The following is a 15,855-nucleotide window of genomic DNA, read 5'->3' as shown; positions in this document are numbered from 1 at the left end:
TGGAGGGCCGGACTATATGAACTACTAATTCCTACTGTAACACCTCGGCTGCGCTCACTGCCCAAAAAACCTGGCGGGCTGGATCAGACTCCTCTGCAGGCCGCATGTGGCCCGCGGGCCGTAGTTTGAAGACCCCTGTTCCAGACGATGAGGCTGGAACCGGAAGTCATCTTCAACTCTTTTCTCTTACCCTCCTCCACACTAGCCCAGCAGCAAATCTCATCGGCTTGGTCTTCAAACTGTATCCAGAGTCCAGCCATTTCTCCTTCCTCTGGGCCCCCACCCCTGGTATGCACCCACCCGGCTGGACTAGCGACCTCTGCCCTCGCCTCCCAGCTCTGGCCTTAACCCTCCCCAGTCAGTTCCTCCTACAGCAGCTCCGGGGAGCGTAGGGACGCCCAAATTAGACAGCACGCTTCCACGACTCCCACCACACTTAGGATAAAAGCTAGTCTTCTCCACAGCTCACCAGGCCCTGAACAATCTCCCTGCCCTGGTCTCCTCCCTTCCCTCACTCACTCCACACTCTCCCTCTATCCCATCCAGCACGGCCTCATCTCAGGGCCTCGGACATGGTGTTTGCTCTGGCTCGATTGCTCTTCCCCAGAGACCTATAATACATGGCCCCTTCTTTACTCTCCTTCAGGTTTCTGCTTACACTATATCAATTCTTTGGCCAGACTTCTTTTGCTGGCCTTTAATTAAAAATCCCCACTTCCTGCCCTAGTCGGTTTGGCTCGGTGGATAGAGCATCAGCCTGTGGACTGAAGGGTCCCGGGTTGGATTCCGGCCAAGGGCACACGCCCGAGTTGCAGGCTTGATCCCCAGAAGGGGGCGTGCAGGAGGCAGCCAATCAATGGTTCTCTCTCATCATTGATGTTCCCTATCTATCTCTCCCTCTCCCTTCCTCTCTGAAATCAATAAAAGAAGTATATTTTTTTGCCCTGGCTTGTTTGGCTCAGTGGATAGAGCATTGGCCTGCGGACTAAAGGGTCCCGGGGTTCGATTCCGGTTGAGGGCATGTACCTTGGTTTCGGGCACATCCCCAGTAGGGGGTGTGCAAGAGGCAGCTGATTGATGATTCTCTCTCATTGATGTTTCTAGCTCTCTATCCCTCTCTCTTCCTCTCTGTAAAAAAATTAATAAACGATATTTTTTTAAAAAGAAGTATATTTTTTAAAAATCCCCACTTCCTGGAGCATTTGAGATCTTGCTTCCCATCGTACTGTCAATTTGCCTCAAATAATTTATTATTGCTGAAGCCGATTTGGCTCAATGAATAGAGCATCGGTCTGCGGACTGAAAGGTCCCAGGTTCGATTCCGGTCAAGGGCATGTACCTTGGTTGCGGGCACATCCCCAGTAGGGGTGTGCAAGAGGCAGCTGATTGATGATTCTCTCTCATCGATGTTTCTAACTTTCTATCCCTCTCTCTTCCTCTCTGTAAAAAAATCAATAAAATATATATTTTTAAAAAATTATTATTACTGCTGTTGTTGTTAATCCTTACCCACGGATATTTTTCCATTGAAAGGGAGAGGGAGAGATAGAGAAAGCAATGATGTGAAAGACACATCGATTGGTTGCCTCTTGCATGCATCCCTTCCAGGACCAGGGAACCTGCCACCAAAGTATGTGCTCTAGACTGGAATGGAACCCTGGATCCTTCCATCTGCAGGCTGACTCTCTATCCACTGAGCCAAATCAGCTAGGGCTCAAATAAATACTTATAAAAAAAACTTTTAATGGCAATCTACCTCCTGTATCCTTATCACTTCTGTCTGCTTTATTTTTCTCTATCACACTTCTCACATAAAACCTTTATCTAGCTGAAACCGGTTTGGCTCAGTGGATAGAGTGTCGGCCTGTGGACTGAAGGGTCCCAAGCTCAATTCTGGTCAGGGGCATATATCTTGGTTGCAGGCACATCCCCAGTAGGGATGTACAGGAGGCAGCTGATGGAAGTTTCTCTCTCATTGATGTGTTTAACTCTCTATCCCTCTCCCTTCCTCTCTGTAAAACATTAATAAATTATATATTTTAAAAAGCTTTTATCTATTTCCTTTATTGTCTGCTTTCTTTATTTCATTGGAAATAATGGCTTCATAAAGCAGGGATTTTTGTCTGAAGCTTCTTTAAAACCCACCACACGTGCACAGTTACACAAACGCAAATATGACTCTCACCTCTCACTGGGTACTGTCAGTCATTCACACTTTAGTGAGACCACAGCCAGGCCTTTCTTAAAAGCAGTGCTCTGAGTCCTGGGCCCATAGTCTCTCCCTCACCTCAGTGCCCAGAGTCCAGCCGGGACAGATTGAAAGTCTTTATTATTTTTCTTCTCAAATATAAAATCACTCTCTGTACCCTGGCAGCTCATTAATTTCAGGGAGAATATTAAGGGTAAGAATCACATTGCTAGAAAGAACACACCCATACCTGCCTCCCACCCTGGCCTGTACTCTTGTCTCACCAACGAGAACAAAAGGCACAGGTCATGGCCTCAAGGCTCTCAAGCAGCTGACCCAGGCATGATGCTGAGCCCTGGGGGAATTGGGGGATCTAGGATTAAGCCCTGACTGGCTGGGCGGGTGGGCAGGTGGGCAGGATCCCGAGGTTCATCAATGCTTGTCAATGGGGCGCATGTTCAAGTACGCTAGGCGGCCCAGGGGTCCACGGCGAGCATTGGTAGCCAGCCGCTGCTGTGCCAGGAACGACTGAGCATGTGCAGGTGCCCGCTCTTCCCCTGCTCGCTGCTGTAAGGCCATGCCCTGGAGAGAGGGGTGTGGTTGGCATTCGATGAGCCCAGGGGATGCCCCCGACACTCCAGCGCTGGTGCGGTGCACTCACCATGTTATACCAGGCGCTGATGAGCAACTTCTCTTCCTGCTCCCGCTGACTTCGATTCTTCTCAAAGTCCATCTGCCAAGGAGGCAACAGTCAAGGGCCTGGCTATGCTGGGGGCAGTGACGAGGGATGAGGGCACCCACCTCCAGGTGCCTGATTCGGACTTCCCGCTCCCGGAGCTGTGTCCTCAAGGAATGGAGTTCCGGAAGCACGCCCCCTGGTGGCCGCTGCTTTGGTTCCAGAGTCTGTATGACCTAGGGGTTGGGACAGATACAGCCAAGGTGACCTTGGCTTCACAGGTTGTTGGACCCATTGGAGTGTTGAGTGTGACAGCTCATGGCTGTGGTGTAAGTCTGTGCCACAATGGGGTATGACAGGCATGGGGGTGGGGGCAGAGATGTGCAGACTGTGGGAGGCAGCAGGCTGGACACCACTCAGCACCCTCACCGTGCGCGCCTTGTCCACATAGCGGCGGTACCGCTCCTCCATGGCCCGCAGGTCCGCCTCCTTCTTCTGCAGGCTGTCCTGAAGCTCCTCGATTCGCCGGCCTGCTGGGGGAACAAAGTGGCCCCTGAGATCCCCGCCAAGCCCAGGTCTCCCCCCGCCCGCCCGCCCGCCCGCCCGCCCGGCTGCGGAGCGCGGCTCACTGCTGCCGTCGGCGGGCGGCTCCAGCTCCTCGATGTACTCGCGCTTCCGCTGCAGCTCCAGATCCGCTTCGTGCAGCTTCTGCCTGTGGGCGGGGGACAAGCGGCAGTGGTGGTGGCCGAGGCATTCCCAGCTGGCTGGCGGTGTCCCTGCCTCGCTGCAGAGGCCTCTCTGCCTGCCTCCCGAGCACAGCGGCTGTGTGCTCTGGCCCCAGGGCCTCCTCTGCCACCAGAACCACAACCCCCCAGACCCCTAGTCAGGTAGCCCGTAGACCAGCCCCCCCCATCGGTCCACTTCTCCTATGTCACAGCTCACATTCTTTTCTTTTTCTTTTTTTAATATATTTTATTGATTTTTCACAGAGAGGAAGAGAGAGGGATAGAGAGTCAGAAACATTGATGAGAGAGAATCATCAATCAGCTGCCTCCTGCATTACCCCCCCCCCCCCCCGGGGATGTGCCCGAAACCAAGGTACATGCCCTTGACTGGAATCGAACCTGGGACCTTTCAGTCCGCAGGCTGATGCTCTATCCACTGAGCCAAACCGGTTTCGGCCACAGTTCACATTCTGATCCAGCCACCACTACCCATTGCCAGTCTGTTCTACTCTCAACCCCTCAGTTCCATTCTCCACCCAACAGCCAAAGATCTTTCTACAATGCAAATCTCTTGTAAGAAAATGAAATGCTAACTATAAGTTGTACCTAGGTTAATTTCCACCAGTAGCAAAAACACAAAAGACTTAATAGCATTCCCTGTAGGTAACACTGTTATTGTGCACTGGACGTGCACATCTAACAGTTACATCTACTAAAATCACAAAGGTGTGTGCCCTCTGAGTCTCAGTTCCACTTCTGTGATATAGCTGCACACAGGTGGAACAATGTCTATGCAAGGTTTCACACTTGTTGCTTTGCTTGAAATTGTAAATACCTAGAAAGAACAAATTAAATACACTCTGATATTCACAAAAAATGCTACAGACCAGCCCTTCTGACCCAGAATTTTATAGGAGAATTAAGCTCTAATGCCTCCAAGTATCCAGACTCGGTAAGGAAATAACTTTTTCTGTGCTCCGGGCGAGCCTCAGCTACCTTCTATCCTTGGTCAGAGCTGAGAAAGCCACCACCCAAGTCATTTTCAGTAAGGCCAGGTTTCCCATGGACCCCCGCTTACACAGGCCGCCATATATATATTTATCCCTATCCAAGGATATGCTTGTTGAGTTCAGAAAGAGAGAAAGAAGAGGGGAAGTGGGAGAGAGAGAGAGAGAAGGGAGATTTAGCTGCCTCCCATACATGTCCTGACCAGGAACCGAACCCAAAACCTGTTGGTGCACAGGATGACATTCCGATCAACTGAGCCACCTGGCCAGGACCAGGCTGCTATATTTATAAAAAATAATGATTATTTATTTGGAGAAATTTCTCTGTCATCGTAAATAGGAAAAGCAAGTATAGACTAGCACATATTATATTAATACTACCTTTGTGTAAATACGGACTGAGAATTAAAATCAATATTCATATTGTTTATATTTGCTTTAAAAGTCTTGAGGGGGCCGAAACCAGTTTGGCTCAGTGGCTAGAGCATCGGTCTGCGGACTGAGGGGTACCGGGTTTGATTCCGGTCAAGGGCATGTATCTTGGTTGTGAGCACACACCCAGTTGGGGGTGTGCAAGAGGCAGCTGATCGATGATTCTCTCTCATCGATGTTTCCAACTCTCTATCTCTCTCCCTTCCTCTCTGTAAAAAATCAATAAAATATACTTTTTTTAAAAAAAGTCTTGAGGGGGAAACACTTTATAAAATAAATGATTGTCTAACCACTATCCTGTACGCCTAAAACTAATACACAATAATACTGAATGCAAATTGTAACTGAAGAAAAAGGAAAAGATTCTCTGGAGGGATTTCCATAATAAACTAATAGGAATGGGCGTAGAATGGGGTGGAAACTGAGTCAATGGTGGAGGGAGCGGGGAGGAGGGGACACTGGAGGTATACATTTTGGTTTTTAAACTATAAATGTGATCATTATTTAAAATAGTTTTTTAAATGCTGTAAAAAGTAAAAGAAGCTGAGACCGGTTTGGCTCAATGGATAGAGCGTCGGCTTGGGGACTGAAGGGACCCGGGTTCGATTCTGGTCAAGGGCATGTACCTTGGTTGCGGGCATATCCCCAGTGGGGGGTGTGCAAGAGGCAGCTGATCGATGACTCTCTCTCATCGATGTTTCTAGCTCTCTATCTCTCTCCCTTCCTCTCTGTACAAAATCAATAAAATATATATTTAAAAAAAAAAAAAGTAAAAGAAGACAATCACTTCCAGCAAAGTGAGACTACTTTGGTGAAATTCTCTCTGTGGTTTCTCCACTGCTCCCCCAAAACAGTCTTTACTGCTGCCCCGCTAGACCTGAACTTTCAATCTGTGTTCCCGCTGACTGGTTCGCCTCACAAATGACTCTCCACGACACCTCCCCTCCCTCCACACCGTTGCCCCGCTCCCCCACCACTGGGAGAGCCCTCCCTTTGGGACTCACAGGTGTTCCTCCAGCTTCCTCTTCAGCAGGGCGGGCTGCGGAAGAGAAGAGGCAGGGGTGAGTGGGGTCCAGAAGTCCCAACGCTTTTCTGGGGTGAGGATAGAGGTGTCACCCCGGGGCCCATGGTACTCACAATGGACTGCATGGGGCATCGGGCAGCAGGTGGGAAAGAAAAGAGGGTTATTAGGGGATAGGAGGGAGGGCCAGGCAGGAAGGTGGGCGCTCACGTTCTCGGTCTTGGCCTCCTGCTCCTTCAGGGCCTTCTGTAGGCCCTCCACCTGGACCCGCAGGTCCAACAACTGCTGCTGGTTTAGCCTGCGGGGAAGGTGGTGGCTCAGTGCCTGCGCTGCAGGTCTCCGCCGCCGCCTCCGCCCCTTCCACCGCGTCCTCACCGGTTCTGCGTCTCCAGCTGGTGGCGCGCACGGTTGGCCTCCTCCAGGTGGCGCTGCAGCTCCTCCTGCCGCTCCCGGTCGGCCGCCTCCTGCTGGCACAGGCGCCTGTTCTCTCCTTGAAGCTGCAGGAGCGCCTCCCTGCAGACCAGACAGACCCCAGGGAGTGAATGCTGCTGGAGGGGACCAGGAAAGGGACAGGGCCCTGGGGAGGAGCCCAATCAGACCCTAGCGCAGGCCTAGACCAAAGTGGGCTGGGCCAGGAGCTGGGCCTAGGGGCGATGCGGGTGAGGGAGGGGATCCAGGAACTGGTCTGTACACTTAGGGAAGGGGCTGTGAGGAAGGCAGAGGCGGGAATGGAAAGAGCTGGGATGGGAGAGCGCACCTGGACAGGCACAGGGCACTGAATTAGCAGGAGCTACATTGAGGACAGGACTGTGCCCTGGGAGCAGAACCCAATATGGGCAGGGCAGGGGCACAGGATCTTTGTGTGGCTAGTGGAGCCAGGTGGGTTGGACCTACTCTGTGCACCGAGGATGGATCCTGGGGAGACACGCCAGAGCCCCAGAAAGGTAAGGGCAGAAGTAGGATTGGGTGGGCCTAGGAGTCCAGGTAGGACTTGGGAACTGAGCTGGCGGGGTTATGGCAGGTGCCTGCACTGGGGACGGGGCTGTGGGCAGGCCCTGGCAGGCCAGGGTGTGGCCAGAATTCTGAGTGACTCCAGGATACCTGAGCTCTGCAGGAAGGATCTCTGCTGCCAAGTTTTCCACGGCCGGTGAGGTGGGATCCAGCGAGGGGTCTGGAGGATGTGAGAAAGGTTTTCAAGGAGCTGGACAGCCTCCACTCCTCTTTCCAAGAATCATCTTTATATATATATATATATATATATATATATATATATATATATATATATATATATATATAAAATATATTTTATTGATTTTGTACAGAGAGGAAGGGAGAGAGACAGAAAGCCAGAAACATCGATGGGAGAGAGTCACCGATCAGCTGCCTCCCGCACACCCCCCACCGGGGATATGCCCGCAACCAAGGCACATGCCCCGACCGGAATCGAACCCGGGTCTCTTCAGTCCCCAAGCCGACGCTCTATCCATTGAGCCAAACCAGTCTCTCTCTTTTTTTTTTTTTTTTTTTTAATATATTTTATTGCTTTTTTACAGAGAGGGAGAAGGATAGAGAGCTAGAAACATCGAAGGGAGAGAAACATCGATCAGCTGCCTCCTGCACACCCCCTACTGGGGAAGTGCCCGCAACCAAGGTACATGTCCTTGACTGGAATCAAATCTGGGACCCTTCAGTCCACAGGCTGATGCTCTAGCCCACATGTGTCAAACACAAGGCCCGCGGGCCAAATCCGTCCCGCCAGGCCTTGCAATGTGGCCCGCACCGCGCTGTCATCACTGCACTCCGCTGTGTTTCCATCACAATGACAGTTTATGACTGTTAAGTAAACCATTCGGCCCGCGATTTAGGCTGGATTTTAGATTTTGGCCCCTTCTCTGATTGAGTTCGACACCCCTACTCTAGCCACTGAGCCAAACCGGTTAGGGCCAAGAATCATCTTTTTTTGTTGGTTTTTTAAATCCTAACTTAAGGATATTTTCCCGTTGATTTTTAGAGAGTGAAAAAAGAGAGGGGGAGACAGAGAAATACTGATGTGAGAGAAACACATCAATTAGGATCGGTTGCCTCCTGCAGGAGCCCCAACCAGGGCCTGGGCTGGGGAGGAGCCTGCAACCGAGATACGTGCCCGTGACCAGAACTGAACCTGGGACCCTCCGGTCCACAGGCCAGTGCTCTATTCATTGACCCAGACCAGCTGGGCTGAGAATCACCTTTGAGGGCTCAAGTGCAGACACAAGCCTGGCTTGACATAAGCCCCCACCAGTACCTCCAGCTGACAAGGAGCCATGATGTGTGGCCCACCCTGAGCTCAGGAGGACAGCTCCCTCCTCCTGTCGGCCCTTCTCCCCTGCCTCTCCGGTGTCTCTCCAGCAGGACCTAACTCTGCTCCCAGCCTACACCGGTCCTGAGGCTCTGCCTTTTCTGCTGCCCTGACGGCACGCCAGGCCACACCTACCCCAGGATCCCGGGATGGGCCCCAAACTCACCAGCCTGGCTCGGTCCCCGGGGCTGCAGCTGGGCGCATCGCAGCTCCTCATTGGCCTCCCGCAGCGAGTCCCGCTCAGCCAACAGCCGCTGGAGGGAAGGGGTGCAAGACACCGCTTGGGGCCCACTCTAGTGGGCCACCCCCTGAGGGGCAGGGTGGGGCTTGTGTGGTGGGACCCCAGCCTCACCTCTTTCTCCTTTGTTACCGACTCATACTTTTCCTCCAGGTTGCGACACTCAAAGAGCCACTTTTCAGCCTTCATGGCCTCCTCCTGCTGCTGGCTCTGCAATTCCTGAACCTGCACAGGGGGGAGGTGTGAGGATGGCAGAGTGGGAAGAGGGGCAGGGACTGAGTTCAAGGTAAAAGGGCAGTGCCCTGGCTGGTGTGCTCAGTGGTTAGAGCACCAGCCCCAGCACTAAAGGGGCTCAGGTTTGACTCCCAGCCAAGGGCACTTAACCGGGTTGCGATTTGCTCCCTGCCTCCCACGGGGGCATGTGCAGGAGGCAATTGGTCAATGTGTCTCTCTCACATCACTGTTTCTCTCCCCAGCTCCCTTCTTCCCTTCCACTATATCTGAAAAGCAATAGAAAAAATGTCCTCAGGTGAGGATTAAAAAAAAAAGTGCCCGGTTTGGCTCAGTGGTTGATTGTCAACCTTTGAACCAGGAGGCCACAGTTCGATTCCCAGTCAGGGCACATGCCTGGGTTTTGAGCTCAATCCCCAGTGGGGACATGCAGCAGGCAGCCAATCAATGATTCTCTTTCATCATTGATGTTTCTATCTCTCCCTCTCCCTTCCCCTCTGAAATTAAAAAAAAAAAAAAAAATTAAGGTGTTAAGGTGAAGGGGCAGGGCCAGAGGACCCAGCCTCAAAGAACTGGAGGGGCTGAGCTTAGGATAAGGAGCAAGGCCTAACTAAAACCCAGAGATCAGCTGGCTTGCCTAAAGGGCATGACCATATACACCGAGTGGCCAGATTATTATGATCTCTGAACGTATAATAATCTGGCCATTCAGTGTATAGCCTATATAATAAAAGGCTAATATGCAAATTGTCCCCTTGACCAGGAGTTCGATCAGCAGGCAGGCCAGCCAACTGACCATGTCCGCCCCCCCAGGCTGGCCAGACCCCCCTACCCATGCATGAATTCATGCACCGGGCCTCTAATATATATACATATGTACACTGAGCAGCCAGATTATTATGCGTTCAGAGATCATCATAATCTGGCCGCTCGGTGTATATAAACTATAGAGACCACTCATCTCCAGGGGCTCAGCACCACCAGAGGGTCCCCAAAGTGAATGAAGTGAGCCGGGAGGGCCCACATACAGGTACGGGCTCCAGGGCACCCCAGCCCCTGCCGCACCTGCAGTCGCTGCGCCTCCAGCTGCGCGCGCAGGGAGCCGGCTCGGCGCAGCTCCTCCTCCAGCTGCCGCGTGCGCTCCGCGTGGCCGGCGTTGCGCTCCTCCAGCTGCCGCACCTGCCTCCGCAGCTCCCGCAGCTCTCCCAGGCGGCTGCGGCAGCTGCTCAGTGTAGCCTCCAGCTGCCCCGCACGCTCCGAGGACTGTCTGGGGGGAGGGGGCGAGCGGGAGAGGTGGCTGGGATCTGAAGTCAGGCTTTAGCTTGGGTGCAACGCCCTCGAGGCAGAAGGGATCGTGTAGGCCTGGGGGCATTTGAGTTGGAGGTGGTGGGTCTTGAAGATCATGGTCAGCCCACGCCTGGTGCCGTGGGGAGTTGCTAGGGGACGTAAAGGGAGCCTACGAGTCAATGCTAGCCAGGGTCATAATCAGGGAAGCTCAGTGGTGGCGCTGTGTGGGGACACAGAGTGGCTGTGGGGTGACAGGGAAAATGATGGGGCCCAGAGGGACAGGAGCCCCAACGATACTCCGGAGTCAGAAGGTGACTGTGGGGTTGATGTGGAGGCTGGGGGCGCAGGGGTGATGGTGGGGCCATGGGAGAGCTTGGGACCAGAGCACTATAAGGTCCTTGAACTTGAATATCACAGAAGTGCCCTGGGGCCACAGGGCAGCCCTTTGAGTTACAGAAGGCACAGTGAGGCTGAGGGAGGGGGGGAGTGCTGTGGGGTTGCCAGGGTGCTGCGGAGTCACACAGAGTCGTGTCACCGGGGCACAACGGGAATTACAAGGGGCGGCTAGATGACTGCACTGTGGGGTCCTGGAGGGCCCCATGGGATCCTGAGGCCTGGGTGGGGAACCCTGCTCAGTAAGCAGAGCATCGTCCCGATGTGCCAAGGTTTCGGGTTTGATCCCCAGCAGGACAACCAGTGAGTGCATGAATGAGTGGAACAACAAAACCTGATGTTTCAGGGAGAGATCTACCAAAGGATTTGTATGCATACATATAAGCCTAACCAGTGGTCATGGACAACAGGGAGCTGGGAGCATACATGGGGAGGGGTTTGGGATGGGAATTGGGGGATGAGGACAATTACGTGATAACATAATCAATAAAGAGATAAAATAAAATAAAAATAAATTTAAATTAAAAAACACACACTGATGTTTCAATGTTCTTTCTCTCTCTCTCTCTCTCAAAATTGATGTTTTGATTTAAAAATAAGGTAAGACCTAGAATGAGGTAGTGGGATCTGGGGAGCACTGTGGGGGCCCTGAGCTTGCTGTGATCACAGGGATGCTTTGAGGTCTGGGTGCTAGGGCATGGGATAACAGGGGACCCTGGGCGGGTCCTGGGAGACACCATGGGTCCAGGGGGCTCGATGATACCCAGAGGACGTGGTGGAGTCCAGAACAATGCAGAGTGCAGAGGGGCTTAGGATGGCATGGCGTGTAGAGGGCATTATGGGCGTCCACAGGGCATTTCAGGGTTGCAGAGGTGCTGTGGCATCAGAGGGGCACTCTGGCAATGGGGGTGTGGGGTGGGGACCCCGGGACCCAGAGACCCACCACTCACCGCAGCTCATCCATCTCATCCTTCAGGGCCTGCGCCTCCTGGGCCAGGCTGGTCAGGGCCTGGTTCCGCTGCTGCAGCTCAGTGACCTCCCGCTCCAGCTCCACACGTCGCAGCTGATCCTCCTCCCTGCTGCTCTCCAGCCTGGGGGGGGGGGGGAGGAGCACGTGAGGGGACCGCATCCACCCCAATCCCCTGACCCGCCTGGCCCCAACCCCAGCAGCCCCACCTGAAGTTCTCCTCCTGCAGCTGCTCCAGCTGGGACTGCAGCAGCAGCAGCTTCTTGGCGGTGAGGCCCACGGGGACTCCGCCCTCTGGCTGGCCGGCCCGCTGCCGCAGCACTGCGTTCTCCTGCGCCAGGCTCTGCTTCTCCTCCGACAGGAGCACCAGCTGTGGGCAGGGGGTAGGCGCAGTGAGCTGGAGCGGAGAAGGGGGCTGTGCCAGAGAACCCCGCCCTAGGAGCACCCGTCCCCACCTCAGCCCCACCTGCCGCTCCAGGTCCAGACAGCGCTGCCGAAGCTCATCCCCCTCGTCGGCCTCCTCGCTCAGGAAGTAGTACCTGCGGGACTGATGGGGGGGGCGCAGGGAACTCAGGAATGGAGGGGAGGAGGCTGGGGGGAGGAGGCCGGGATCTGCAGGGGCCGAGAGGAGGGTTTCAAGAACCCAGGAAAAGAGGCTAGGGCCCTGAGGGATGGGGGTGGTTTTCGGGCTAAAACACAAACCCCTCAGAGAATAGTAATGGGGTTGGTACCTAACCAGGTGCCCCGCCCCTTACCTGGTTGTCAAAGTTCCCGTATGTCTCCTGTGACAAGGCATCAGGGGTGTCTTTGGTCATGAGCTGGAGGGAAATGGGGTGGCACTGAGATGAGCTGGGCCCTCCGAGGGCAGCCTTCAAGGCCTCCATGACCCATCCTGAGAACCTCTCCATCTTCCTCTCCCCAAAGCCATTTCTCCCTATGGTCCCACCCTGAAGGCCCCTTGCCATGGTCCAGCACACAGAGAAGACTGGCCCTTTGATGGAGACTTAAGAGAGGAGACAGGGACATCTGGCCGGCTGAGTTTACAGGCAAAGGCCAGACTCATCAGGGCAGAGCCCGTGGCCAGCTGCCTCTGCCCTGAAGATGCCCCCTCCCCTGCAGCTCCTTGCCACGCTGGGCACCCCCTCCTACCTCCTGGATGGCTTCCATCACCACATGCTGAACCGATTCCTCCAGTGTCATGATTCTCTGGATGTACTCTGGGGGGGAGGGGGGTGTCAAGGTTGAGGAGACTGAGATTGGGGGGAGGGGAAGAAGGACTTCCTTGGGTTTTCCCCTAGGGACCCCCTAACCCCCATACCCTGCTTTTTCTCGCAACTGATGGCACAGCCCAGCACCAGCTGAAGCAGCTTGCCGAGCTCTCCAGGGTCTGAGAACTGGCCAATGAGGCTCACATCTGGGAGGTGCTGCTCCAAAATGGGATGTCCTAGGACCTGAGGACAGCGGGAGGGTGGGTGGGTGGGTGTCAGGGGCTCACAGATTCTCCTCCTCCTCCCCATACACCCCCTGCATCCCTTTACAGTTACTCACATCCTGGGAGTACCCCATCAGGCTCTGTAAGATTATCTTCAGGTTGCTGACCTGAGGAGAGATGGGGAATTGTGTCCAGGGTTCCAGAGCCCCCCAGAAGGGGCCAGGCAGTCCTCACCCTGAATATATCTACCCCGTCCTTTTTTCCCCACCTCCCCTGCCAATCCCTGGTCATCTCACCCCGTTTGGCCTCGTCCTCTGCCTGAATGTCCCTTCTCCTAGGCCCGATCTGTCGGTCCGCCTGCCTTTTTTAACCACCTGCTCATCTTGTTCACACGTCCCCAGAATCCACTCACTCGTCACCATCCGTCCCGCCACCCTTAGGCCCTGGCCGCTGTCATCTCTTCCCTGAACTGCTGCATCAGCCCCAGCCCCGCTTCCATTTTCCATTCCTCTCGAAGCAGTCAGGGGGAGCTTTTTCCAGCCCAAGCCAGGTTGTGTCTTTCCTTTCCTAAAAACCCTTCCTTGACTGTGCACAGTGCTTAGAATCCTGCCTCCCTGCCCCAGCCCTCCAGGCCCCCGAAGGTCTCATATGCCGTTCCTTTGCTTTCTGTTCAGTCTCCTCTACCATTCCTCGATCACACCAACCTTAGTCCCAACTCAGAGCCTTTGCGTTGGCTGTTCCCTAGCCTGGAATGCCATTCCTCCAAATGTTACACGGAGATCAGCCTACCTGGAGTAACTGTCCACCAACCCCCAGCTGCTCTCACTCCTGGCCTGAGAACACTCACTCACTCTTCCTACAACACATTGCCGTTGGAAGCCAACATTTATGTTTGTGCACGCAGGTTTTTGTTATTCCTTGCTGCATGCCCAGGCCTGCTGGATAGATGAGTGGAATAAAGTTGGCCCATCACCAGACATCTATTCCTCTTCCTAACCAGGTCTGTCTGTCCGTCACCCAGGAAATATGTCTAGCTGACCCTCCTCTGATTATCTCTTCACCAGTCTGAACCCAGTTGAGTCCACCGATCACCTTCAGCCTCCAGCTGGGATCTGGGTCTTCTGAGATGCGCTGGAGCCAGGCCTCGCTGAACCAGGTAGGGTCTCTGGAGGTGAGGAGGCGCAATGAGCTGCTGGGAGACCTTTCTGGGACCCTCCCTCCCCCTCGGCCTCACTCACATCTGGTTCAGCACATAGGCTATGGCCTGGCCACTGCTCAGGTCCTCCGGGCTGGTACAGGGGGATGGGACCGGGAACGTTTGCAACTGCGGGGAAGAGCAAAGCGCAACAGGCAGCGTCAGGACCTGGGATCACTGAACCAATCCCCTTCTGCAGACTTTTCCAGTCAACAGGAACTAAACACAGTTGAACTTGAACGGTAGAACAGGGGCTGGCCTGTGGCTCCAGCAAGCACGGTCCTCGGAGGAGTGGCCTCTGCTCACCTGGGGCCGGAGGGGGCGTGGCCTCACTTCACCTCAGAACCTCCAACCTCCCGGGACCAGGCCCAGAGGCCAAGGCGGAATCAAATCACCTGCTCCCCGCAGGCGACGGGTCACGAGGCCAGCTCACCTGTGCCCTGGCCCCACGTGACCCAGTAGTGAAGGGGCGGGACTTCACCTGTTCGATCCACGCAGACCTTCCACGTGACAGGGGCGGGTGCTCAGGCCAGAGTCCATCGGCCCAGCCAGCCGACGACCCCCCTCCTCCTCCCAGCCCCAGGACGACAAGGTGAGCCGAACCAAGGCCGGGCCCCGGGCGAGAAGAGCGGGCGCTCACCTGTCCCCGGCCCCACCCCCGACTCACCCAGGTGAACAGAGGCACACATAGCTCGGCCTTGTCCACGCTCATGGCTCCCGATCGGATCCGACCCCGGCCGGCCGCGGAGCCCGGCCACCGCAGCCTCCGCCAGGTCCGCCACCAGCGAGAGCCCGCAACCTCGACCTCCCGCTCGGCCTAGAGCGCCGCCCCGCCCCGCCCCCTGGGCGCCAGGCCCCGCCCCCGGCACGTGACCGCCTCCCGCGCCCTTTCAGGCCTCCGGGGCGGCCATCTTGGTTCCGGGCAGCGGTCGGGCGCCCGCCCCGCCACTAGGGGTCAGTCTGTGCCAACCTTGCGCTTCCCGCCTCACGCTGCTCCTTAGGGGAGCGAGGAGGAGCGGAGACCTCAGGATCGCTCCTCAGCATGGAGGCAGAACCACGCACCCTGTCATCCAGGCGGCTCACGCCCCCTCCCTTCCTTCGGCTGGAAGAAATTCTCTCTAAATCCCTTCCGATCCGAGCCTTTCTCTGCGCGGGGAAGGGGCAGGCCATTACCATTCTTTGGACTTGGAGGGGGGGGGTGTTAAAGGGAAAGGGGGGCTGGGAAAGCATCTTTAAAATATATATTATTGATTTTTCACAGAGAGGAAGGGAGAGGGATAGAGAGTTAGAAATATCGATGGGAGAGAAACATCCAACAGCTGCCTCCTGCACACCCCCCACTGGGGATGTGCCCGCAACCAAGGTACATGCCCTTGACGGGAATCAAACCTGAGACCCCTCAGTCCGCAGGCGAACGCTCTATCCACTGAGCCAAACCGGCTAGGACTGGGAAAGCATCTTAAAGGGATCCGTCTTCCCGGTGGAGGTGACCCGGGAGTCTTGCCCCGGGGTAGGTAAGGACACGTGGACGTGGTCCTGGGTCGAGGACAGGGTGATTTAGCCAGACGGGTGTCCCGGTGGTGGACAACCACCCCGGCGCAGCCTGGAACCGTCCTCCCCGGAGCTCTCCCCGCGCCTTCGCCTCCCCAGCTCCGAGCTCCGCGCAGGGTCCTCCGGCCTCAAAGCCCCGGCCGCGCCGCCCTGTCCGCGCGCCCACCAGGGGGC

The 15,855-nt window shown here is 55.3% G+C and overlaps 1 protein-coding gene across 7 annotated transcripts; it reads right to left on the bottom strand.

The window, feature by feature from the left end:
* Positions 1-2,312: 2,312 nt before the first annotated feature.
* On the bottom strand, positions 2,313-14,974 carry HOOK2 (hook microtubule tethering protein 2). Of its 7 annotated transcripts, none has more exons than XM_036422777.2 (23): positions 14,798-14,974; positions 14,174-14,259; positions 14,028-14,100; positions 13,052-13,102; positions 12,822-12,954; positions 12,653-12,720; positions 12,259-12,321; positions 11,970-12,050; positions 11,713-11,873; positions 11,487-11,627; positions 9,922-10,123; positions 8,740-8,850; positions 8,554-8,641; positions 7,151-7,220; positions 6,425-6,562; positions 6,260-6,347; positions 6,166-6,171; positions 6,033-6,067; positions 3,494-3,576; positions 3,294-3,397; positions 2,990-3,100; positions 2,850-2,921; positions 2,313-2,770 (listed from the first exon to the last, which is right to left on the bottom strand). In XM_036422777.2, exons 1-23 carry the CDS (start codon positions 14,840-14,842, stop codon positions 2,621-2,623), a joined length of 2,160 nt encoding a protein of 719 aa, XP_036278670.1. In that variant the 5' UTR covers positions 14,843-14,974; the 3' UTR covers positions 2,313-2,620. The 7 variants fall into 7 exon arrangements, with proteins under 7 accessions (XP_036278670.1, XP_036278671.1, XP_036278672.1 ...); XM_036422778.2 differs by having other exon boundaries at positions 3,294-3,394; XM_036422779.2 differs by lacking the exon at positions 6,166-6,171 and having other exon boundaries at positions 14,798-14,973.
* Between the last annotated feature and the right edge of the window lie 881 nt (positions 14,975-15,855).

The sequence above is a fragment of the Pipistrellus kuhlii genome, unplaced genomic scaffold, assembly GCF_014108245.1.
Source record: "Pipistrellus kuhlii isolate mPipKuh1 unplaced genomic scaffold, mPipKuh1.p scaffold_m20_p_73, whole genome shotgun sequence".
Taxonomy (NCBI): Eukaryota; Metazoa; Chordata; class Mammalia; order Chiroptera; family Vespertilionidae; genus Pipistrellus; species Pipistrellus kuhlii.
Note: the sequence above shows the minus strand (reverse complement) of the source record. Positions and strands in the feature narration are given on the sequence as shown.

Excerpts from the sequence above, each read along its gene's own strand:
- HOOK2 (XM_036422777.2), bottom strand. The coding sequence starts at position 14,842 with ATGAGCGTGGACAAGGCCGAGCTATGTGTGCCTCTGTTCACCTGG. Across the intron at positions 12,051-12,258 it reads ACGGGAACTTTGACAACCAG|TCCCGCAGGTACTACTTCCT; the intron begins GTAAGGGGCGGG and ends CCCCCCCATCAG. Across the intron at positions 6,348-6,424 it reads CAGCTGGAGACGCAGAACCG|GCTAAACCAGCAGCAGTTGT; the intron begins GTGAGGACGCGG and ends CCTTCCCCGCAG.